This window comes from Mizuhopecten yessoensis, unplaced genomic scaffold (assembly GCF_002113885.1).
Source record: "Mizuhopecten yessoensis strain PY_sf001 unplaced genomic scaffold, ASM211388v2 scaffold8745, whole genome shotgun sequence".
Taxonomy (NCBI): Eukaryota; Metazoa; Mollusca; class Bivalvia; order Pectinida; family Pectinidae; genus Mizuhopecten; species Mizuhopecten yessoensis.
This window is the reverse complement of record NW_018407700.1, coordinates 3,229,955-3,257,614: the sequence shown is the minus strand read 5'-3', so window position 1 is coordinate 3,257,614 and position 27,660 is coordinate 3,229,955. Positions and strand designations below refer to the sequence as shown.

At 36.1% G+C, this 27,660-nt stretch overlaps 1 protein-coding gene across 7 annotated transcripts in view; it reads right to left on the bottom strand.

Moving 5' to 3' along the window:
- The window catches only part of LOC110456386 (glutamate receptor ionotropic, kainate 2-like), a 105,767-nt gene that overhangs the window by 50,721 nt on the left and 27,386 nt on the right, over positions 1-27,660 (bottom strand). For 4 of the 7 annotated variants that reach the window (XM_021507093.1, XM_021507091.1, XM_021507088.1 and 1 more), the window contains one exon: positions 1,123-1,517. In XM_021507093.1, coding sequence (XP_021362768.1) covers positions 1,123-1,207 — 85 coding nt within the window. In that variant the 5' untranslated portion in view covers positions 1,208-1,517. Of the gene's footprint in view, positions 1-1,122; positions 1,518-1,803; positions 1,821-3,570; positions 3,635-19,857; positions 20,181-27,660 lie in introns of those variants that run through there. The other 3 variants (XM_021507090.1, XM_021507089.1, XM_021507092.1) reach the window with 3 other exon arrangements.

Below are 27,660 nucleotides of genomic sequence, written 5' to 3'. Positions count from 1 at the left end.
ACTATAATATACATGGCTATCTATATAATTCACAAGAGCTGACTAAGCTAGTTATGATAATATTCGTTCACGCCAGGCTACCTGATCAACTTCACATCATGCTACTTTGCTTGTACCTCATCCCGCGTTTCAACTTTAAATCCACAAATGAAAACATTTTACACATGTAAACACACACGAAAATAAATATAATCGTTTGTATATTATCATTGGTATAATGACTCCAGCTACATAAAGTTATGGAGTGTGCACAGAGTATTAATCACAGACACCATGTCAAATGGTACACGTACATGTACATAAAACAGATTACACGTGAGGTTTTCCGGTTTTTAATGTATTCCCTCTTTTCTTTCCCCACCCTTACATTGCCATGGAGTCTTTCGTCATTCTCCTATATAATATGTGTGGTTATCAGTTTAAACTGTATAACTCCCCCGTTTGACCGCTGAAATAAATACATGCTACATGTATGCTAAAGGTACCCTGTCCTAACTGGAGGTATTCCATTTACTGAAATTGAACTTTGATGTTTCAAGAAAAAGTACAAACAAATAAATCCCGGTGTGAAGACACTTTTTCTGATATTGATCATAGTTACAGCCAACTGAATTACACATTTTGACACCAGGGCGAAAACTGTCGAAATTACACCCTATATCACCAGTTTGGGGACTATCCGGTTGGAGTTTAGAACTCTATTAAAAAGATTACCTAGAATCAGGCCTTCGCTTCCCATGGGGTTGCAATTGGGGCTATAACCATTGAGGGGTATTTAGGTGTATATAGGGTTAGGGGATATTGATAGTTGGGGAATGGCAAAGCTCTTATGTCGAGAGTGGGGAGTGTTACTGTTTAGTGGTAACAATTGTTTGTGCATTGTATATGTGTGATTTGAGGGGATGATCCGAGAGGTTGTCCGACGGAAGTTGGTGCGGGAGGGGGTGCTTGATAAGCTCACAAACAGTGGGGTGCACATGTGCCTATTCTTGATCCTTTGAAAAAGAATTGATACGTTGGTACCCAGGAAGTGAGACTTAATGACTTGATACACGACTACATGTGGTAGAAATTATGTATATGCGTAACCAAGAACATGTAGGGGCAACTAACTGTACGTACCTATCCGGATGGTGTTCTGCAGACTGTTGGACGTCGTCACGTGAAGGAGTAGCAGTGTCCCCAGCCAGAAGATTTTGGCGACCATTTCATCTGTGTAGTTGGGATGCTATTCTCCTACTCTGTAATATAGAATACGGGTCCTCCGGGCCCGTCCTCAGCAAACAGTCCCCGGGGGTGGGGAATCAACACTCACTAAATATGGAAATCCACTTCCTTTTTTATCACAAATATACGACACTTATCCTGGCAAATCGTAAACTCTCCAGTAGGTAGCACGCACACTTGTATATATGTCGAGTCAGACTTGTATTTTCGCTAATGTTAATCCTAGCTCCAAGAAAGCCAACTCCATCTCGCCTTCCGTCAGAGTATGAGTTCCACTTTCCCCGCTACGGCTGTTAAAACAAAATACAATGATAGCCGTTAAAATATGTCAAATGAACTATTTCATGTTCAAATCGTAATCTCAAAGGTTATAAAACGTATGAACATCCTAAGCTGGCATATTTAGAATTAATGAAATTATGTGGCTCACAGCCTGACTGCCAAGACGCTTGTTAGGCGCTTATACAGTAAGTATAGTAATCGCCGGCCGACAGGAACTATTAACACCATCAGATCTCTATCGTTTAAAATCTATATCGAATCAGAGACATCGGCTGACAGTACATGTAGACATACACGTCTGGATCAGGCTTGTATGAAAACAGCCCCGACAACCATCGCTGATTTGTAAACGATTTTTACCGACGGTACAAGGAATTGGTGCGATCACGAAGGGAGGATATATATGTACATGTTCCGATGCGTAACGGGTCAGTCTAAAGGGTGTTGTGTGGTTTATCTAAATGAATTAAATGGTGGCTATCGAGTCAGGCTCAATCAACCGTGGTAATCCCACGGATTCAATCGCATGTGCCTATTGTTGTTTGGTTTTGTTTGTCCACAATCAAATCTATCCAGAATTTAGAAGGGGCATTTAAAAGACAATCGGAGATTTAAGTAAATGTACGGTAGTTATACGGGGCATTTCAATTTCTCAATCACCTTGATGGTTGATACAATTGATTTTATATTTCCTTTAACAAAAGCTATGTCGGGGCAGGAGTTATAACACCGCGTAACCTCCTAAGACACGGAGTGTTAACCGAAACACGCGTAATAATTATGTAAAAAGCCTTGTTTACTTCGGTAGGGGACCTCAAGGGTACTGAGTAAGAACACGAGGAAGGGGAGGAGAGTTATATGAAAGGACACAGATTAATTGGATCGAGGTACCGGTCGGCTGTCGGACTTGATATTTCTGAAAACGAGGTCAGTGCTAATACATGTAGACATTAGGCTAGTTACACCAATATTGTGCTACCTTCAACCGGGAATCCAGTATTTACACGGGACATGGTATTCAGATTTCTGTTTCAATATAATAGTACCAAATAACACCACGAAACAACACATGAACGTATAACATGTAATCCGTATTATAATGTTAATATATATAATAAAGCCCCTTACGGCACCACGCAACACACGTATATACACATGTGTATAATTGTACCAAACTACACCACGAAATAGCACATGGATGTATTATGTGTTATCTGTGTTATACTGTATCATTACGCTGTAGATATATCATAAAGTCCATTACGGCACAACGGAGCACACATGATTATACGATATAATAGCACCACATAACACACAGAAAGCTCATGATTGAATGATATAATGGTACTGTACAGCAGAGACGTATAATACGTCTCTGTGTACAGGTATAATCTTACAATACAATCCAAAGTAATACTATACTATACATACTCTTTGTATAATACAGTTTCACTGTAACACCACGTAATCCATGTTAAAATATAATTGTATAATATATTCCTATATAATGCAACGGAATACAGATCATTTACAATTACCCTTAGTAACGATTGACATACATGTATCCCTGAGTATCGCTTGAGTTACACGTGGGCAATTTTCAATCTTGTTAACTTCTTGAACTTAACATATGACAATCTTGCCTTTATATACCAGAGACGTATGTACGTCCAGCAAATCCAGTATTTTTTTCTTTATCCTTTACCGTCGAAATTTTCATACAGTAAATTCAAAAACAAAATTCTGCGTATGCTCGAACTCACTCCCGACTTAATTGTTTCCCTACATCACGGAATTAGATAACTGTTCTTAGTCCATTACCACATCTTATAATCTGTTTATAGTGTCGACCATAAACAAGAGAATCCATATCAATATGTGAAGTAGTAAATGAAAATTCGTATCTAGTAATGAATTGTGAATATATAATATGTTGTATACGCTTTAGAGATACTCGGGGTAAACGAAGCAATTAATACAAATGAAACATAACAAATAAAAAAAAAAAACATACGTAATACGAAAATAAATGAAAATAAACAAAAACATAAAATAACTTACTATCATGTATGCCAGCCTCGATATGCGTTTAAACGGACGTGGTTGTGTCTGTAGTGTGTTTATTACTGGGCTGTTACGATACGCTGGTAATTAGCCAGCCCAGATTGTATCGGTGGGTGGGGCTTACGTAATCGTCCCTGTGGCGTTAAGGTACCTATCAGTTAACAAGATTTATACAAGTCTATGACCCCCTCCCTCTCACATTTAATTTGACACAGCTGTACATTGTGTGGTGGACACATCCGCACAATGACGGTCAGTCTGTATATTGTATACTGACCATTCCGGACAAGGGTGGTCACCTCTGGTCATTTTGCAGAAGATACCACTCACACTTAATAGTTTAGGACACCTAAATGAAGTGAACGTATATATCTTATTAACACAGTATAAATGCTCGCGCTGTTTTCTCAGGTGCGGACCAGTCATTCGAGATGTTTACACCCACAGGAAATACAATTGACAGCGATGATCATCTCACTGTAAGGTCACTGGTGTTAGAATAATAAAACGTCGACCTTAGTAGGGAGATGCTAGGGTCCCCAGGTGATGAAATGTGCTCACTACAATCGGGCGTAATAACGTCATCTAACAAGTGTTATCTTCGATTAAAGTACAAAAACCTAAATGTTCAATCGACACTTTGTGTATTGACAACTTGCAAGCAAGTAAAACATATATCAATTAAGTCCGTGATATCAGTTTCATGTTCTTTTTCTCATTTTTTTTCTCCATTCCAAACAACCACACAGGCTTCTAAGTGGTCTTAATAAAATCCACCCCGTGTTCTTTAAGGCAGACTTCCGTAGACTGCACGAAAAGGTTGTCATTACGAGCAAACTTCCACCTGCCAGGGTAGAACATGGGCTGAGTAATACTAGTTCCATGTTGTATTCAAATTGTACGAAGTATGATCTGGGTGAGTAATTCGATTGCTAGGTTTTAATACGGAATTAGATTAGAAGTCCGTGGTTTTAATAGTCAAACTGTCCGGAGTTTGATCTGGGTTGAGTAATATGATTTCAAGGCTGTAGTATTCAATTTTATGGCACTATAAACAACCCGTTTGAAATAAACAAAACAACTCCGGCACACCCCTACAAACTCTCAGGTCGGGTAAGACTGGTCTCTCCTGACTGCCTGCTCGCGTTGAATATTACCGAAATAGTAACTTCTTCGAGTTTATGTTGGGTGGTACACAAATGTTGTAAAAAGGTCATGATAGACTATTTTTACCGTTTGTACATTTTGGCTACAAACACATATTTTATGTTACTGTCTCCTTTCAATCCATTTTCTACAGTGTGGTCCTGTTTGACCTTGTAAACTCTTAACCACGAGACCTAAGTGATGCTACAGATGATGGATGGGCACTGTCTCACATTTGTCTGTCCCTCTCATAAATTTAGGGAGCACGCATGACAGTTAATGACAAAATTTGTTTATAGAACGTCAAAAATATAAAAGTGTATTAAAATCAAGGCCGTCACATATCATTTCTCATTTGGACACGTTTTCTTCTTCGTATATCTTGAAAGTTCAACAACGACTTTTCTGTAAATCCGCTTTGATAGTATCATGTCTACTTGTTAATAGAATGAATTCTGCAAACTTTCTGTTGAATTGTTTGACCACTCCTCCGAATTAAAGATGAATGAACAGATTACTATTATTGTTCAAATCACATTAAGATTTTCTATTTGCCAAAAAGTGCCAAGAGAGTGGTTGACCATGTAACGACATTGAAGCATCTAGATAAGATAACCAGTCACTCAAAACCTATACTTCAATGTCAAATCAAAACACCAACATCGAACCAGTATAGATAGAATACAACCATAATGACTGTGTAGTAGCACGGAATTAGATTATCTAAGTCCGTGGAAGTAGATATGTATTCGGAGGTTCCGGGTACCATATAGTGACGACGTGACGTAGTACGTTTAATCTATTAGACACTTATTCGGCAGTTCCGGGTACCGAAGTCGACGTTTTATTAGTTCGTCATCTCACGTTAAACAGCGCTATACACTGTGTTGTTGTTTTATGATGACAAGATAATTTTCCTCCTAACATTTCGTATCGTCATAACACATCGTCTGTAAGGCTACACTTCACGAACTTACACAAAAGTGTATAAATCAAAGTTTACAGTCAATTATAAATAGATAATTATGCATTTATGTTTACTTTTTAGCAATTTAACAATCTAAGAGAAACGTGGATTTCATTTTATATCGTGAGCGAAGACTTTCATGTCTGAGATTTTGACAGCGATAGTTTTGGTATTTTGGAAATAATATCGTATGTTACAGGTGCATGTGGCCTGCTTGTAACCTTTCTTGTATAGTCGAACATACAATGTATGGTTTTGCACAAGCTGATTATTTTCACATCATAGATGAAAACAAATTCAAAATGAGAATTGAAAAACATTTTTTTACACTGACTTATATACCCATTTTGACTACGTTTATGGACATTTAATCACTAGTAATGGCAAAGTTATACATAAACCCCTTGATAAATCAGAGCACTAAAAAAGGAAACGAAACTACAGCAGTGTTTCTTGTGAATATATGTCAAGGCGTGACGAGCCATTATATGGAAATAATTCACTCTTACTATGTATAATGACTCTTTAATTTCCATGTATGGTTACTATATAGACTGGCTTATAAGACCCGGCAGATAACGTCGCCGAATTATAGTGTTCGTTTCCTAAAGATCGACTCGGGATTAGAAATATTAAGTTTCTGCTTAAAAGTTTATCATCCTAACGCACAGTGACGGCCATGGCAGTTTTACGAGTCGTACGGATAGGAGATATGCATAGACACTCTCAGGCTGATCCGTTTAACAGTGGGAATAACATGAAAGCACGTTGGTATATGACGGATAGCAAAAATGGTCCAACAATACATCACAACATTAAAGCTACCGAGCCGTATTAAATGTCATAATGCCGATAACAGTTTCGGTCTAAACCGGAGTTTTGTCGTTTGTGGGGAGTACAGCCCAATTTGTTTGAAACCCCCAAGGCATTGAAACGATGCACATATCTTAAATATAATGCATTCCAAAACCTAGGAAGAATGTGACTTTTTCAAGGTAGTGCTTGCATGAAATACACGTATTACTGTTTGCTGTAGGAACCGCGCTGTTGTACATCAGCTCACAGAGAAATATTATTGTGCGGCATGTCTCGCTTAATTATTTCCTCGCAGATTGTAACCAGGTAAAATGTCGCGGTGGTTGTGCCTGGTATCCTTAATACCGAGAAATATTTGAAAGAATGACAGTTATATCATCAAAACACGCCAATATTGTATAAATCACGGTTAATCCAGTGTACAATGTCCGCAGAAACTCGTGACCTCTCGCCCTTCTTACAGCAGTAACAAATACATGTAGGATCTATTCAATGTAAAAATGTATTCACTCATATTTTACGTTTGGATTTATATCTATCCATTAAAAAGGCCTAGACAATGACATCATTATCAAGCAAACTATTGAATATTTGACGACAATGCCAGTTAACATGCCTTTAGTGCATGTACATGTACCGGCACATAGAACAGTTGTACGTCAAACAAGGTGTGAACAAAATATACCGCTGATTCTATATGTAAAACAACCTGGTCAAAATAGGAACAAATACAATACGGTATCAGAAATAGACAATTCTCAATATCTATGATTGATAAAGGTGGTTTATGAATGACACGGGGAATTGGTGAGGTGAGTACTTGGACACCAATGCAAGGACTACAACAATACAGGATACCAGTCGTACATGACAAGGCAGTGTTAATGTACGGCTATATCCGCTAGCGAAAACAAAGTATGCACGTGCTTAGCACACCTGAAAATAACTGTGACGAAATATGATAGAGAATAGCATGACACAAATTGGTAACGTAGTGATAGGGAACCATCCTGTCACATATTGTGAAAGAGAACAACTCTGTCACATATTGTGAAAGAGAACAACTCTGTCACATATTGAAATAGAAAACAACCCTGTCACATATTGAAATAGACAACAACCCTGTCACATATTAAAATAGACAGCAATCCTGTCACATATGACAATAGACAGCAACTCTGTCACATATTGAAATAGACAACAACCCTGTCACATATTGAAATAGAAAACAACCCTGTCATATATTACAATAGACAGCAATCCTGTCACATATTTAAATAGACAGCAATCCTGTCACATATTAAAATAGACAACAACCCTGTCACATTTTGCAATAGACAAGAACTCTATCATATATCGCGATATAGAGAATAGCCCTGTCACATACTTGGTATAAAATATATTGTAACAGACAACAGCCCTGTCACATACTTGGAATAAAATATATTGTAACAGACAACAGCACTGTCACATACTTGGTATAAAATATATTGGAACAGACAACAACCCTGTCACATACTTGGTATAAGATATATTGTAACGGACAACAGCCCTGTCACATACTTGGAATAAAATATATTGTAACAGACAACAGCCCTGCCACATACTTGGTATAAAATATATTGTAGCAGACAACAGCCCTGTCACATACTTTGTATAAAATATATTGTAACAGACAACGACCCTGTCACATACTTGGTATAAGATATATTGTAACAGACAACAGCCCTGCCACATACTTGGTATAAAATATATTGTAGCAGACAACAGCCCTGTCACATACTTTGTATAAAATATATTGTAACAGACAATAGCCCTGTCACATACTTGGTATAAAATACATTGTAACAGACAACAGCCCTGTCACATAATTGGTATAAAATATATTGCAACAGACAATAACCCTGTCACATACTTGGTATGAAATATATTGTAACAGACAACAGCCCTGTCACATAATTGGTATAAAATATATTGTAACAGACAACAACCCTGTGATATACTAGTAATGCCGAATACGAACACTTCCCTTTACATGTATGTGTCGCTGTGTAATGGACGTAACGAAATCCGTGTACTATGTGGTTACTTTCAATTACTCATACATAATAAAATTCCATAAGTAAGTAAACAACATACATAGGAATAATTACAAAGCCTACAGATCGGTATGTGTACTCAGTATTGAATTGTACCTAGAACGCTCGGGCTTCGAAGTTCTCTCAAGAAAAAATGTTTAACAAGTGGAAACGTCTAATACAGTTTTCTTTGTATAATCCCAACAAAGACCAGCAAATACTCCTTACCCGATGCTTTTTGAATCGTTGTGTTAATAACGTTTGACTCTTGAGTTGTCATAACATGTAGATCTCTCACACACGTTTTTTCATTGTTATTGTTACAAACTTCTTTAAAGTATTATTTAAACAGCGCTTATTCCGATTTGTGTGGATTCCGCCCGTAAGCACCACTAAAAGCCCTTTTAATCACTTCAAACATTGACATAGCCTCCTTTACAAACACTCACAAGACGCCGATCGGCGATGAGAACGTTCTGCGATCTTGGAGGTAAATAAACAAACATGGCTGAGAAAAGCATGGATTTCTTCTTTTTGATAATACACAAAAAGTAGAAATAATTACGATTTTTAGGCCATAGACTGTGTTCTATTCTTACAGACTGATTAACGATATTTGCATATTTAATCAAATTATTTCATATATAACGTGTGCATTGTTAAAGTACTTACTTTGAATATGGAAGCACTCTTTATACAACTCAATGAGGACATATCTTCACATGATTACGATGACCCCCTTTGCGCCACTTTAGGTTATATTATCGAGTTAAAGAATATATAAGTTAGTGATGGTAATTACGCCAATACCTATGATTAACATAACTCAAGCAACAACGGATGTGGTCATGGTACATATACCTTTATGGGATAATATATACTTGTCCATTAAAACCCATGGAGCAGCAAAATGACAATAACGTAAATTACAACATTACTGATATGGGCGTGTATTCCATTACTAGCTATACTCGGCTTTATCACACCATTCAAGCTTTGATAGCAATTAAAATAATGCATATAAATGCGTTATAAAATGACCCTCTGTACTTCACCAATCCGCTTATCCCCTCCGTATATAATAATAATACATTATAATAATTTCATAACAGAAGTATTAGAGATTATAAAATTGTAATTATTGGTACACATAAAACATGTACGTTTATCTAGTATAACCCCTGCCCCCGCCCCTCCCCTAATTTTCTTCCTCCACCTAATTCTTGCTTTTTAACAGTGTTTATGAACTTCGCGAGGAGTAATTTCATTACACTAGTATATGTACTGGGTTGAGAATTCCATATAATCACGTACTTGGCAATAATCATGAGGCAATTTCCATGTCCTACCTAAATTGACCCGAGGTCCCAAAGGCTGATATTTGTTGATTGTAAAAATAGATTAGGGCACGGAAATGGTCATTTTATATATGTTACGTTTCTACAGGTATGTGTACCACATATACATGAACTCCACTTAATCTAAAAAGATTGACAGGACGGAACTAGTTTAGCCAAAGAACTACATTAACCATATCCGACTTCACATAACTGTTCCCGTCTATAAATTTGACTAATCAAATATACGCACCTGTTGCAAAGTTTTAAAAAATGTTTACAATGCCGATAAGAATAGCGACAGAGCGAACTTCAGTCTGAGAATACGGACGAGATACGACCGTACATCGTACGTACATTACAATTTCGTGTATGTTCTCGCGTGTGAGCGACCCATTCATCCATTATAAATAGGCATAACGGGTCAAGACACGACAGTTCAATTCAAACCACATTGAGGTAACGTTTAATTATAACAGAAACTACATATCCACAAATCAACAATTTTCGGCGTAAAATATTCCTTTACACTTTTTAAACATGTGTTAAACGATTCGTACATTGTTCTGAATTTCATCCGGGGTATGTTTTGGTCCCAGTACATGCTGTATCAAAACAGGGTTTCGCCAGTATTTGTTTTATGCTAAACAAAATGCCCATTGGTCAGAGGTAGCAACGAGCGCCCCGTGGGGTGGAAGCTGATAAACCCCTCACTCTCGCTGCTGTATCAAGACGCCATAATGGTTTGAGAAAATATTGTGAAAACTTAAATTTATCCCTCCCTCATCCTCTATCAGCTACCTTGCAATTTTTAATCATCTAAATGTCATGCAGCTATTTTTTCAAAAAATGATTACAATATAGTCTACTTATCGTGTTATGTCATTTGTCAATGAACTTGTTTTGAAAGTTTTAATAGAACGTATATATTTGTTATTAATTGTAGGATTGATTATATAAAGAACAAAGTTTTGTCAGTCATATTTGTATGCCCGGTTTATCTTCAGATGTTAGGGTTGTTTATGTGCAGCGTCAATATCCCAGGTGTTATTGGTATTTTATGAAACAATAAATGTATTGAAATTTTGATCAAATATAAAAAATTAAGTTCCGGCATCCTGATAAAGGTTAGCCAATTACGCCACATGTGTCGAATAAGGTCGTTAAAATATACCGAAAACACAATTTCTAAATATAAGAATGTATAGACAGAAAATAAGCTTATGCATATAGCTAGAATATAGAAACATACGTAAAAATCAAGTGTATATGTTTAAACATAAAACCGTATATATCGTTAAGGCATTCCTCAATTTACACCAACCACGACTGTTATCGCACAACGTTCGTCCATCGTGCGCACAAATGTGCGCAAGCAATGATTGTCCAGCTTTTTATCGTTCGCCCATCGTGCACACACCGTTCACACACCGTGCACATCGTGTAACGTTGTGCGATCCCACAACTGTAGAATGGTAGTCTAGGAACGATGAGACTGATTGAATTAAATTACAATTTTTCAAACATATTGCCTCCCGACAGGTACTGGGTTATATACTGTAAACGTATATTCTAGTCTTGTAACTGTATAGTTCAGGGTTCAAGGGTATAAACCTCACTAGTGATTCCGGGCTATGTACCTTGATCGACGAATGCGTTGCCATCATGTATTCATGCATGTGAAATTGGAACATTGTGATAAAAAAATAAACGTATTAGCTTTGTAGAAGATGGATTCTATGTATTACCCTTAGGCTCTTCAGGCAGTACAAGGTAGCAAAGCATTCTCAAAGAAAAAGAAAAACCCATCTTCTGACACGTAAATAAATGGCTTGGAATGGATACAGGTAATAAAAACCAACGTTACAAATGGTATCTGCTCTTATGTGGCTTACTTACATGATGTATAGGTAATCCGTCGATTTAGCGCATCATAGATGTGTGAGAATCGAGGCAAGGAGGGCAAACGTTGTACTGAAGGTACACACGTGGAATGACTTAAGATAAATATTATATGTACGCTAGGAATTTCAGCACTAGCAGCGTCGACCCTACAACGTGCATGCTGATAAGAAATTCGCAAGCATCAGAAATATCATCAAACTAAATTGATTCCAATCTAATATGCCACTACAATTGTATAAACGATCATTTAACACAACCAGTGAAATTTGTGACGTTTCGACTGTGACGGGTTAGACGTACGAACGAGCTGACAGTCAGTTCGACAAGTTGATTCGGTTAGGCTTAAACGTATATGTACACATACGTTTTAACACTGCACAAAATGACCATTGAATAAAAAAAAACGGCAAACGTTTTGTTTAGTGCCTTGCCATATCACCTTTTGTTGCAATACGTGTTTACAATATGATAGGTACAGTACCAACATGAAGACAGTTTTCCAAGTTTGTCATTCGTATCGTTTAAAAAATGACCAGGAAAGTTGATAGTGAAAGCGCATCGTCCCAACCGTCTGTGCTGTAAAAGGGTCAAGGGCAAACCTTCACGTAATTGTGTTCCAACATCAAATGTACGGTGTCTGTTTCCGTTAATCACGTTTCTAATATAACTGACTATGTTGATCCAGGTCATTCATAAAACATGAGCAGTTTTGGTTGAGCAAAAATTTGATTAACACGTTACTGTGACTTGTCGTTTATGAAAAAAAACCTCTAGTTATCACGAACAAAATCAAACAAATGACTGAAGCTCTTTTTTATTTGAAAAATGAACTAGCTAGATTTAGATGAAAACAAGAAACGCAACAGAGACTTATTGTAAAACCTTTATCGCACTCTGGCTTTAGCAGATCTAAGCTGGTAGCCTCATTGACATTTGTTTTTCATTTCAAAATATTTTATTAAATCAATTGATTCAATGGCTATGGCCTATACAAGCCCTCTCCCTTATATTGATCATTGACATTATATTGCGATAATCCTTGCCGCAATTTTATTTTAAAAAAACCCACCTAAGTTACATAAACGAATACGCACATACGTATACAATTTATCTATATATTGGTGGTTAGGGACGGTTTTCGCTTTAAGTCATTAAAAAAAGGGAAAATATCTGAGACCCATAAACGAATACGCACATACGTATACAATTTATCTATATCTTGGTGGTTAGGGACGGTTTTCGCTTTAAGTCATTAAAAAAAGGGAAAATATCTGAGACCAAGGACGGGCAGCAGGCTTAAAAAAGAGAAGGTAAACATCGTTACATACACTTAGAACGACAAACCGAATGGCGAGATCATCTGTGGTCGTTTTGTACAAGAATGGAAATATAACTAGATGCGCTTTATTTATGAAAACAGGGGAGTTACCCAAATTTCTATGTTTCTATCCCAGGACCAACTAAATAGATACAGTGGTTACGTGCCTGTATTTCCCGAGATACTCACGTATCGGTGTGTCCTAATGAAGCCAATGATGTTTGGTACAGCTGAGCCCAGAGCCTGATACAAGATTACGATTACCACACGGAATAGGTACCACTAGACCGTGGATTACACGTGTACGAATGTTCTCGCTGTGCCCGCATTCTACAGTTAATGTGGTGTCAGGAATGGCACTACTATGCGTCCATAAAAATGAATACAACAGAAATTGTTTATCAAATCATCGTTCTTTGATTGGAAATTGCTCAAAACACAGGCATCAAATAATCGCTGTTTTATAAGCTAAAGAAGCACAGTATATTCTTAGATACAATAAATGTTTTCCATGTCCAATTTATGTTTAAGTACACGTAGGATATATGCCATTCCAGTACTGCTAAGACAGATATTCTGTTAGTTCAAGGGTAAATAGTTTTCACCTTATTGTCGTTACATCTATTACAAAAATGTACAATTCATACAATTACAGTTTTATATATGTAGTCAAAGTAAAGTTAGCAGTACGTAACCAACTGGGGTTGTGTAAAACATTGCCAGCACACAGACACATACCATATACGTCATCACTTACATTATATAAAAGTTTGTAACCATCTCTGCATTTATTTGACACATATAAGTATATGTTATGCATGAAATACAAACAATAAATACCAAGATATGAACTATGTTTCTTTTGGTTCCCCAGGACATAAAAGGTCAATCTGGATAATGTCATCTATTTGTAGAGAAAAGGAACCTTTACCCAACATGCTGTACTTCTTTTCTGAAATGCCTCTCTACTCATCATACACTTTTCAGTTTAAACTATTAACAAGTTTATGAACATTGTTTCAACTCTCACAGGATAATACCTTCGTGTGTTTGAATTCATTTAATGCGTCATTGAATTTATAAATATTTTTTCCCATTGATCCAAAAGGAGATTAGAATAATTTCTAATACAAAATGATTTGTTTGGTCATAAATCTTGTATTACCATGTAATATTACAACCAAAATACTGCACGATAACGTTTCTTGTATAAAAATATTTTCGCTATAAATATCACTTAACGTATTTAAAGATTTTCCTTTGATGCGTTCCATGACAATATTTTCAATGTCAGACCACATACCCGGACTCCCTATAGATGATTTTGAAATATAAGCCGGAGCTTCATTTTACAGATGGTTCTGAGAACAGTCTTCCGGTAAAGTTTGAAGGGTTCAACAGACTCGCTGGCTGTGAGAGGATGTCATGTTTAATCTCCTGACATATCTTCGGCTAAAACAGGCTTGATTTAAAACAACATTCTGTCATTTGTTGAAGAAGGTGAGTAATCGCCTCCAAACCTGGCGGTGCAGTATTGAGTCGGTGTTTACCATACAGTTATCGCCAACTCAGCCAGGGGGTCTAAACATTTTGTCAGTTCTTGATAAACAGGATAACAAGATCTGAGTTGTTACCGAGAACGGATAAAATTTAAATCAATAAATCGTAACTTTATTTCAACAACGTTCAAAGAATATTGTTACCGGCCAATTTGAGCCCACCTATTTACATGTTATCGACATTTCCTTTGAAATATAAGATGTTCTAAAGAGCCGTGGATAGAAGGGAATAACTCATCACTTCCCTTCTAACATACTGAAACTAAATGACAGCCCAGATCTTTGTCATCATAGCTCTAGATACGGGCATATACAATGTGTTTGGTTGTCATTCTGACTCTAGGCTTCAAGGTCTCTCTGAGCTATTGAGATTCTGTCTCGATCGGAGAAAGATTTTCTTTAGCAAATAATTGTTTGTGTCATGTATAAATGGAACTTGCGTGTGACAATCATGGCAATGCTAGCGATGATACAGCAGCCATACTCCCACTACAACACAGTCAATATAGGTCTCACGCAGGCCTGCGTTGTAACCGACATATACGTTATATAGGATGTTTTCCAGGGAGCGTTCTGTGTTGTCAATACAATAACCCTTCAACATAATGGTAACACGATTTCCTTACGTCTCTGTAAAATCAACCATTTTAACACAATAACAATATCATTATTAATGTGTAAGTAAAGCACAAGTAAGCGCTTTAATAGCACAAAGCTCATTAAAAACGTTACAAGATAACATTACTCGATGCAGAAAAATACTTGATAGACAAAAGCGCGAGAATGTCTTGAGCATAGTGTTCGATTCACGGGTGACCGAGAACTATACGCCATGATATATCCCTGTGGAATTTACCTTGTCTTATCGTTAATGTGCCCGGAACAGAGCTAACATTGAATGTCAACAAGGTCATGTCTTGTAGGACGACGTTCATGTATCGTGTGTTGCGAGACTTCAATATTATTGAAATTTTTATGAATTGGTACTGGTATTGAATTGCTAATGGCTGGTTCCCTCCACTGCACATTGTATTGTCACGCTGCTGCCCTGTTACGCCTTGGCATTATCGCACGCCGGGATGTACAAAGAGGATGAGAGTCGTTCTCAACACTCGAGTAAACCCAGAGATTGCTATCAAGACACGAGTCATTTCATCGAAGTGCGTATCGGTGTATCTGAATGATTCAACAATGGACACCTAACTTACTCCGTTACATCCGAGTCCAATATTTGTCATTAAATAAACAGTGTGTATTATGTCGCTAAGGCATCCCATATTTGTAAAACGTATTAAAATACAAAGCACGGTGGATAGAACATTGGCTCTGTTATGGTTTCATTATACGGTTCAATGGAATTACAATTTTCCTATATTGCATTATCTGGTCCGGTTTTGGGTTTATCATTACACTCAGCCGTTGATTAGCATACGCTGTACCATATATCATAAAAGCAATCAGGCTGCGGATGGCTATAGACATACTCTGCAATCCATAGCAGCACTAACAATACAGAGATTGAACTAGAGGCTGTGTATGTGAAAGAACTTGAATGTGTGAAAATAGGCCCCTCGGCAATATTCACATCGTCCCAGATGGACCCTAGCTGGCAAAATCACAGATAGAAATTACACAAACCAAACCTCATTCTGAAACGACTTCCATTATGTTCGAGGAATTTTCATTCTTTTTATACTCGGGTAGACTTTAGTCTTTTACGATTAAAATAACAGTAGCTGCCGGATTATATCCGTAAAATTACTGTTTACAACATTGTTAGTTCTGACACTGCTGGTTTATTGAGGGATAAGTAGATCAGGGTGTGTTCAGACAACAGGAAGAAGCGACCGGGATTGTCCGAAAATGCACAAATCTTTTAAAAACATATTTCTCTTGGTTAGAGGAGATAGAAACTAAAGCGATAAAACATTAAATGATTTACACATTAAAATATGCTGAGTACAAAGAAGTAGAAAGAGTAAAAAATGAGTTACACTAGAACAAGAGGACAGATGAAATATCAACGAACCCCAACAAAACACCGGACACGAAAGAAGATGCTCCAGAAGGTTAAGTGTTTCAAACAACAGACATGTTATCCGCTGTAAAATCAATTAAAATCAGTTAGTCACTAACGATATTCTGAAAAAATCGAATAGAATTGCAAACACTAAAATCTCAAAAGTGCATATCAACGTATGGTGACGATCGTAAACACTTTCCTCTACTTAGATTGAACCCTCGCAGGTAAAACAAACAATGGTTATACAACTACCCATAAAGTCCAGGTACTTAGAAATAAACTTCCAAACAGTGCTTCAAAGGGAGAGGAGTAGAAATGACGAAGATTGGTTAATAATACACCAATCCGTCCACAAACTTACGCATTGTCAAAACCGCTTTGTTTGTTTGAGTTAAACGGCCCGTCGACAACTATCGTCATTTAGGGCTGAATAATTAAACAGTCAAAACTGCTTTCAATATATAACTGTTGTAAACTGTTAAATATACCGAACCTGTAAAAATAGAAGGAAAGAAAAAATCCAATCCGTACACAAACCAGAGCAATGTTTGCAAAGGACGCGCAGTGGGAATAAAAGAAAATGGTATTGGATGCATTCATAAACAGACCATAAAGCGTATTGTTACTATTAAAGTCACACTTGTGCTATAGATTTTGTGTTTAATTATTCGTCACAAACGCACCGGTAATAAGAAGAGTTATTGCACCATGGTGTTCGTGTGTGTATACCATGTTAGGATTGCCATAGGTCTTCTATCTGGACCGAAATCACGCCTACATGAAAAGGCTGTAATTCTTTGTGACAATAGTGTGTACATAGCGTTAGGCAAATCCGTCCACAAAAGTAACTGGACTGATAGTGGAAAAACTGTAATGGCGGGACTTGTTGCCAGTCCGTTCACTTTAATACAAGTTCTGAATATTGATATTTGATTTAACTTTGTCATGCATGCATCTTCATAAAGTGAATATGACCGGATGAAAGTCTTAAGTTTGTTCAGAGTTATCCTTTATAAATATTGTTATGGACAGGTATTGACATGAAAGCCCCGAATAAAAATTAGCATCATATGTAGAACTCCACGTTTCCAGAAACTGTAAGTAGTGTGGAGTATAGTCTTACATATTGGTTGTTTGGAATATTGATAAGTAGTTTTGAACAAGGAAAAGAAGTATTGAACGCGGTTCAATGTTTTCCCCTTCAATTGAGTAGGGTCGCAAGGATTGAATGTGGTTCAATGTTTCTCCCTTCAATTGAGTAGGGTCGCACGTATTGAGCGTGGTTCAATGTTTCTCCCATCAATTGAGTAGGGTCGCACGGATTGACCGTGGTTCAATGTTTCTCCCATCAATTGAGTAGGATCGCACGGATTGACCGTGGTTCAATGTTTCTCCCATCAATTGAGTAGGGTCGCACGGATTGAACGTGGTTCAATGTTTCTCCCATCACAGTCAACAGTTAAACGTGCATTATCACCGTCAGACGTTTAACCTTCAAACGCTGCTCAATGTAATAATTTAGGATGTACAGGTCGTTGTTTCGGTGTGGAGCAACACTAATGTTTATATGAATGTCTCTCAGATTCAAAACACGTCATTTCATCTCGATCGGAAGGATAACGAGCAACCTTGAACATTCTGAATTGACGGCAAATTGCGCTATTATGTCAATGGTAATATTTCAATAAAACAAAAATAACCAAGAACTGCGATTTTTATGTTGAACAATGTCACAGACTGATAAATCAAGCGAAGAGTAAGTGGTGCGAGTATTAAGAGAAATACCAAGGTCGTTTCAAAATCCATGGATCAATATTGAAACATGGCCCTTTACCAGACGTAATGGTACTAAACAACTACTGGAGCTTTAAGTATACCAACAGTAGCAATACAACGCTAATATATTGTACTATAGAGATCCCCAATGATTCGTTCCCTGCTACAGTGGCTGGATTGTACGGTGACCTGGATTACTGGGTTTCTTTCCCCTAAAAGACTAACTAGATAGTTAGATATGTGGTGACGGGGTGGTGAGACAACCAGATATGTGGTGACAGATAGTGTGACAACCAGATTAGTGGTGTCGTGTAGCAACCAGGCTAGTAGTGTCGGGGTAGTGTGACAACCAGACTAGTAGTGTGGAGATAGTGAGACAACCAAATAAGTGGTGACGGAGTAGTGTGACAACCAGGCTAGTGGTGACGGTGTAGTTTGACAACCAGATTAGTGGTGATGGGGTAGTGAGACAACCAAATTGGTAGTGACAGGGAAGTGTGACAACCAGATAAGTGGCGACTGAATAGTTAGACAACCAGATAAGTGGCGACTGAATAGTTAGACAACCAGATAAGTGGCGACTGAATGGTTAGACAACCAGATAAGTGGCGACTGAATAGTTAGAAAACCAGACTTGCTGTGACGGGGTAGTGCGAGACAACCAGATTAGTGGCGTCGGGATTGGTGGCGACTGATTAGTCAGACAACCATTTTAGTTTTGACGGGGTTGTAATCTAACCAGATTAGTGGTGGCTGGATCGTGAGAAAACCAGATCATTCTGGATTAACAGGACTTGCTAGTGAGACACTCACATTAGTAGCGGCTTGATAAACGAGACAGGATAGTAAGACACTCAGATCATTGATAGCTGGATTGCGAAACCGGATAGTACGACAACCTAATTAGTGGTGTCTGGATTAACAAACCCGGATAGTGAGACAAACTTGAGACTTCAAGTACACAAAAACTACCATCATATAGACGTGTTCGCTAGAACATCAGTTACCAATGGCCATCAGCACGAGAGTCCTAGAACGCCAGCAGATTTCTCGTTAAGAACTGTATCATACCGAAATGCCCCTATACATTAGTATAGCTTCACTGTAATAATAAGCACACATACATTTCCAATACTGGGTATAGTAATGTATACATGTATAAGCCACTATCACATCTGCACGCGATGACACAGAGAATTTTAGATTGTAATTAAACCACAACATCACATGTGTATGCACTGCATATATATATACAAACATGTTGCTGCATGCTCTCCAAGAACAAACACGTGGAACCAATTAACAATCCGACAGACTGTGTCACCAGTCAGGGTCACAAGAAGACCTTGTCCGTCTTACCTTCTGTGGAGGCGGTGTTCCCAGAGGAGTAGGAGATTATGACTGTCACCATTCGATAGAGACACGGTTGATTACTAAGGCACATCCTTGGATGTACATAAAAGAGTTGTACTCGCAAACACTGTCATGCTAAAGGTATATACTGTTCACGGAATGTAAATCCACTACCGAAAAAAATAATCAATTATAAGCGCCAAGTGAAGATATGTTCGTCTCCTAGCCTCTATTGATGTATGTAAGACTGCGGCTCGAGCTCAGTACCTATAAACGACATACTGACACCAACAAGGTGGCCAGTCCTTGTGGCGTGCTGTGTGGGAATTCTCAGCTCGTGTGTACACTCGGGTGACGAAGCTGAACTAGGGCACGTCACGCTTCGTGTATCAACAGTGGGATGGTCGACATTTACCACGCGACAATGGATATACATCTGTTACTTGTTCAATTCAACACATAAAAGGAATATAGACATAACTGCTACACTTAACCGAATGTTATTCTTTTTTAAGTTTGCATATCCGTCATGATCCGTATGATATGCATTTTGTATACATAGATGTTTATTATATGTACATATATGCTATTATATATTATACATGTGTTTCTTATGGACAATCCACATGACACAAAGATTAATATCTGTTGAATTATACATAAGTCATAATATTTAAGTATCTACAACGGTATACTATATTTTTTATTTGCTTTCGTGTGTAGTGCCACATAAACTCACAACATGTAAGATTTTCTTGTACAAAAAGTTGAAAAATAATATAAGTAATAAATATTACAACCCAGTAAATCTCAAAATATTCCGGAGTGACTAAACCCATACTTCAGTAGCAGTGTGAGCTGTTTCCTGTCTCCTATGTACCGGTATTAAGATGAATAATTTTCTCTTTTATTATTTTGTAATACTAACATCAATTTCATCATAACCATTATGGGTGTTTACAAATACGATATATCTGTATAACCGCACGCATTTGCCATGTATCTGTTTCTATAGCGCCTAGAATACCACACAGCCAACATGCGTATATCTGGTTGCACTTTGGTAGCGGTTCCTGCACCGGTGGTTGGTCCCCTAGTTATTGACACGTTTACGCTATTTAACCAAACATACTGACGAAATCCAAAATCGACTATTTATAGAACGATTCATGAAGATTATTCAATGAACATAAACATGCACATCCAATATGGCTGATTTAATCTCCTATTGATACATTTGATACGCGTGTGTTTCAGGGTTTCACGCTGGTGGCATTGGCTTTGCACGTTGCTGTGTATAGAGACATACACTTTAATACTTGTATATTGAACACTTTAATATTTGTATATTGTACACTTTAAGACTTGTATATTGTATACTTTAATACTTGTATATTGTACGCTTTAATAGTTGTATATTGTACACTTTAATACTGGTATGTTGTACACTTTAATATTTGTATACTGTACACTTCAATACTGGTATGTTGTACACTTTAATACTGGTATATCGTACACTTTAATATTTGTATATTGTACACTTTAATATTTGCATATTGTACACTTTATATTTGTATATCGTACACTTTAATACTGGTATATCGTACACTTTAATACTTGTATATTGTACATTTTAATATTTGTATATTGAACACTTTAATATTTGTATATTGTACACTTTAATACTTGTATATTGTACATTTTGATACTTGTATATTGTACACTTTAATACTGGTATGTTGTACACTTTAATACTGGTATATCGTACACTTTAATATTTGTATATTGTACACTTTAATATTTGCATATTGTACACTTTATATTTGTATATCGTACACTTTAATACTGGTATATCGTACACTTTAATACTTGTATATTGTACACTTTAATACTTGTATATTCTACACTTTAATACTTATATATTTTACACTTTAATACTTGTATATTATTCACTTTAATACTGGTATATCGTACACTTTAATACTTGTATATTGTGCACTTTAATACTTCTATATTGTACACTTTAATACTGGTATATTGTACACTTTAATACTGGTATATTGTACACTTTAATACTTATATATTGTACACTTTGATACTTGTATATTGTACACTTTAATACTTATATATTGTACACTTTAATACTTGTAAATTGTACACTTTAATACTTATATATTGTACACTTTAATACTTGTATATTGTTCACTTTTTGAAAGGTGAGAGACTTATTCCACATGCTAATATTTAATTAATTACTAAGATATTATAGCGTTATTGTGTAATGTGTTTAATAGAATTGTGTTTAAATTTAAAATCATGATGTGAAGGAGACTGAATTGTCTTAAATGCAGGACACTTTTGATGTGATTTTAAAAGAATTGGTTAATTGAAGTCTAATGTTGACTTTAACCATATGTTATTGTCAAAAATGGTACACATTATAAGGAACAAGTTATAAAAGATCATAAAGCCATCTCATTTCATCATTGAAATAGCAAGTGACTTCAGAAGATTTCCATCATCAAACAAAATATATCTAAATATATTATAAAACAATTAATGTAAACTTATTTTTATATGATCGACGCTAAAATAAAACGTTCACTGTTAAACAAATGTATTACATAGTAAATAACTGTTATTATATCTAATTATATCTAATTATATACAAAAAACAGCTGAGATAGAATCGGACAACTATTATCATGATATAAAGAGAAACAACAGCAATACACATCATATTATGTGGTAGACTTACTGGCATTACTTTTGTTAAAGACAAACTGGATGGTAGCGCATGATAAGTTTGTCTGTGACACATGTGGCAGTGACACAGTCGGTGTAACACATATATGCTATTAATTACTTATATTTTCGCTTTATTATGTATGCTATTAGGATCGATGTTTTCCCATACAATTCGAAATTTCCCGCTGTTATCGGCAAGGCCAGGTAAATAACTAAAATGGAAACAAGGGAACAGCTGTCGTTACGCGCTATTTCCTCCTTATGAAAACTAGAAGATAATACAGCGCTATCATAAATATATATGTAAATATTCATTTGCTTTTAGTTTTAAGAAAAATATATTATTTTTTAATGAATAAAATATTCATAATAAACTAGCGCATATTAAAGTGCCGGGGAACGTATAAAAAAACTGTTTTTCTTTAAGAACCGGTTTTTTTCGGGCGCATAGTCCTATGGTAGCATCAATGGTACTCATACATTGCAAATAGCAGTGGCGATTATTCTCTCATAACTCTTAACGAAAGAATATTGAAGAACATCCCCAAACTAAATGAAAATAATATAAGACTGAAACAGACGAAGAATAATATCATAAAAAAGAAATAAATATTAATTATCTATTCAAATATACCATATAGAGCTGGTGTAAGCTACGGCTTATGAGATAGGTAATATACTTAAGTAATTGTAATATGAATATCCTGTTTGTAAATGTCACGCGATTGAATTCCTTAAATTGCACTCGTGTGACTGTTAAGCACAATCAAATAGTTTTGTATTCGAGCTTCCTAAATCATTTTGGTATCTATCCAAACATCTTTCCAAATGCAACACTTGATTTGTGAGCATGCATATACATTATCTCTCTGTTAGTCTTCGTTGCCAACAATCCATCCAATCTACTTTGCTGTATGCTATTGTTATTGTTATTGTGGAGTTTAAGTTGAATTTCAAATTCTTGTGTCTAACTCTTAGTTGTTGTTATCTTTACGAACTTAGACCATGAAGTTTAGTATGACATCAAGTATCATTGACTTCAGTCATGGATAACACTGTATTGTTGCTCATGTTTATATATATTGCATACGTCTGTCATCATGTCATAACGATAATGCATTTTATAACCTACATGTATATATATATTGATTGAACAGCGTTTTTTCCCCTTTTTCTTGCCGGTATGAACGCAAATCGGTTACATCCATAATAACCGATTTGCGTTCATTCCGGTACCAGCATGAATATTTAAAAAACGCGAAATCGTTAAATCCATATATTTACATTTTTACTTTAGAACAATTGTTGAGTTTTATTACTTTGTTCTTAATTAGTTTGTTGATTTACTGCGTTTTTTATATGCGTTGTTCTTTAAACGACATTAATGGAACAACCCTATCTAAATACAATTGGCGCCAATAATTAACCGTAGTCAATTGAACGTTTGACGCTGGGACATTCCTGTCTTATCTATCTATATATATATATTCTTGCTTTATACTGCAGCACATTCCTAACAAGCTTGGGTAACAGGAGCACATGCTCCTGAGGGCATATACTCTATCTCTGATCCGCATACATCCTCTGGATTAATACCTTAGTCACTTCATATCCTTATGGCACATTAAACAAATTGAGTCTAATTCGTTATCTACAATCATACGTTGAACTTTAAATACAAGTGTATCTGTGTCGAACATAATGAACATTGGGTAACAAAGTTGAACACATGCCCATCTGTAACCACAACGAGGACATCAACCGTATCAAAGCTCGATTAACCCTTCCAACAAGGTACAATATGTTCCACAAAATATAATGTGCAAAAAGGAGCAAGTCATACACGTATTGGCACTTATGACGCATATCACTTAACATCTTAATTCGTTTTGTATACATAACAAAATGCGGACAGATAGGCCATTTCAATTAACATGGTGTTGTGGTAATATGGTGATAACAGAGTGGTGCAGGGTTCGGACTTTATTTATATACAGCCAGAAATATTATGTAAACTAGTAGATGATGGTGATGATATAAGAATAAGTAAATAAAGCAATGTTATTATTATTTAGGGATATGCAAACAATTTCTACGTTATGATTTCCGAACAATTTAACAAAGTGATGCAGTGAGTGCAAAGCGTATCGCTCTAACCAATCACAGACATGTCGAAAAGACACTGACGGATACAATAGATAATGCACTGACCACTGACAGATTGGATTAGCATTGTTCTGAACAGTTGCAGATTGAATTAACATTGCCATGATCAGTTAAGTATTGAATTAGCATTGTTATGATCAGTTAAGTATTGAATTAGCATTGTTATGATCAGTTAAGTATTGAATTAGCATTGTTATGATCAGTTAAGTATTGAATTAGCATTGTTATGATCAGTTAAGTATTGAATTAGCATTGTTATGATCAGTTAAGTATTGAATTAGCATTGTTATGATCAGTTAAGTATTGAATTAGCATTGTTATGATCAGTTAAGTATTGAATTAGCATTGTTATGATCAGTTAAGTATTGAATTAGCATTGTTATGACTAGTTACAGATTGCGTTTACATTGTCATGACCAGTTACAGACTGAGTTAGCAATGTTTTGACCAGTTACCGACAAAATAAATATTGTTATGACCAGTCACAGATTGAAATAGCATTGTTCCTGTCGGTGACAGATTGAATAAGCTTTGTTCTGACCAATTGATAGCTTGAATTAGCATTCCTCTGGTCAGTGACAGATTAAATTATCGTTGTACTGATCAGTTTCATAAATAGGATCTTACATGAGTTTCCATTTCATATGAGATTTATGAAACGAATATAGGATTTTTTTCAATTGAGCCTCTGGTGAGATAATATGAAACATTCGTGACGAGTTTCATAAATTTCATATGAAATGAAAACGAAAGTAAGATCATTTTTTGGCACATAATCAAGATCTGTGGCATTTATTCGTGTAAAACGACAAATTTCATGTAACCTTGAAATGTCAAAAGCTGCCATTTTGACTCCAGTGCGCAAGTCTGTGACGTCATGTACTTGTCCTAGGCGAGTCGTCACAATTGACACAGGGCTGATAGGTCATATTACATGGGTTTATATGCAAAAAAATATGACATGGGTTTATTCACTGGATAGCAAAGTGCATTATGTGATAAATTGAATTAGCATTGTTCTGGTCAGTTACAGTTTAAAGATATGGTACACACATATATCACACATTGATCAGATAACTTTCAGAATTTCATTTGAATATAGCTGGATTATTTCAAACATCATCTCCTTCGGATGCTAACAACGTGTACATTATTGATGTATACCTCTCCAGTAATTTATTTGGAGATATACTCTTTATTGACACTATGGCGCCCTAGTTACGCTAAAACAGCTCAACTTAATATATCAATCGATAACGCTTGTCTTTTTTGGATTAAAACAACTATGCAACTGAAAATGCACATATTTGATTGTTATATGTTGTTTAAATGCACATCTAATTTTAAATGTTTCAGATGAATAATTATGAAGATAGCAAAGGTGATGAATAAGTACCAGGTATGATAGAAGACACGTTATCAATTATGATATCAAACATGCGCTGATGATTCGTACCGACGAATCCTCGCTGCACCCTATGGTCGAGTGCCAGCTTCATTTTCATCTCGGTACCCCAATGTAATTATATCAACGATAAAGCGGTTTTGGCCTTCAAACACAAACTAATCGTCTGAAAGCAATATGAGCGTCATACTTTGATTTTTTCATAGATAAAGACTTCAACATGAGATACTAGGAAATCACTGTAGATTGGGTAGAAATCTCAGAAACTCGTCCAGTAATGGTAGCGACATCCATCACAGTTTCTGCTATTCTATAAAGTTGTTTTCAAAGTCAATTTCAAGCTTTTTTCTACATTCATAGCGTGATATAAAACCACGGATCAACACATTCCAATCCAAACGTTTGTAAAGATCTTTATGTTAAGTGTCAAAATTTAAAGGAACTGATAATTAAACGACAGAACGCTACTATCAAGGAAAGAATAATCAAGGATGATACAATTGATGTCGTCAGGTCTTTCCTAAAGGTTTGTGGTGAGGAAACCGTTATTTAGTTATAATTTTATGCAAATTCAAAAGAAAACAAAAACGGTGGAACGAAGATGGCTTTTGGAATGTTTCTTTTTATAATAAAGCTCAGGACTAAGAATATTATCAGCTATAGTTTTGTATATTTCTTTTTCATAGTGATTCAAAATAGATATGTATATATTAATCATGACAATAACATCATCTGCGCAATTCATATTAAAAGTCTTGTACAAAAACGAACTGATATCTCAAATATTTATTGTGTTGTTTGAATTCAAAATGAGAACTGGGTGGTACATATATTATTGTCTTGAATAGGGCGTGCCATTCTGAAATAAGCTGAATGATTTGGTTTTTTTTTCGTAGAAACACATCGTTTATTAACTGTGATTACCAATATTAATATAGTTGCTGTGAAAACTTGCTACAAATACAAAAGTATCATTTGGTTTTCATTTTGTCATATACATGTTTTAGTTTTTAAGTGTTTTAACTGGTAGAACGCCTGATTAACATAAGAAATCAAAACGCTCCTCGGCCAAAAACGACGCTTCAGCTGAAACCCTAGCTGGTGGACATTGCTGTAAACAATCCCCTAATGGTGATAAATAGCGACACCATAATTACCTCACCAAACAAACAGGTTCTTTACGAGTTAGTTAATATACTGTCATATTATAAAAACAATATTGGTATAACATGTTTATGTTGTGCTCTTCCTTTTCGGTTGTTGATATTGTTGTTTTAGGACATCAATGCTCTAATAATTTGCAATCTATAATATCAAGTATGCCTGCTGTTGCAGAGGTTTACCTTATGAACAAAATATCGGCATCAGTTGTCAAGTTTTAAACAATTTCAGGTATTAATGACCTCTAAATGAACAGTAATCGTACCACATGCACTTCTGGTTGATCAGTGAGCGTGGGGATGGTAGAGGTGTTATAGTGGAAAGGAAAA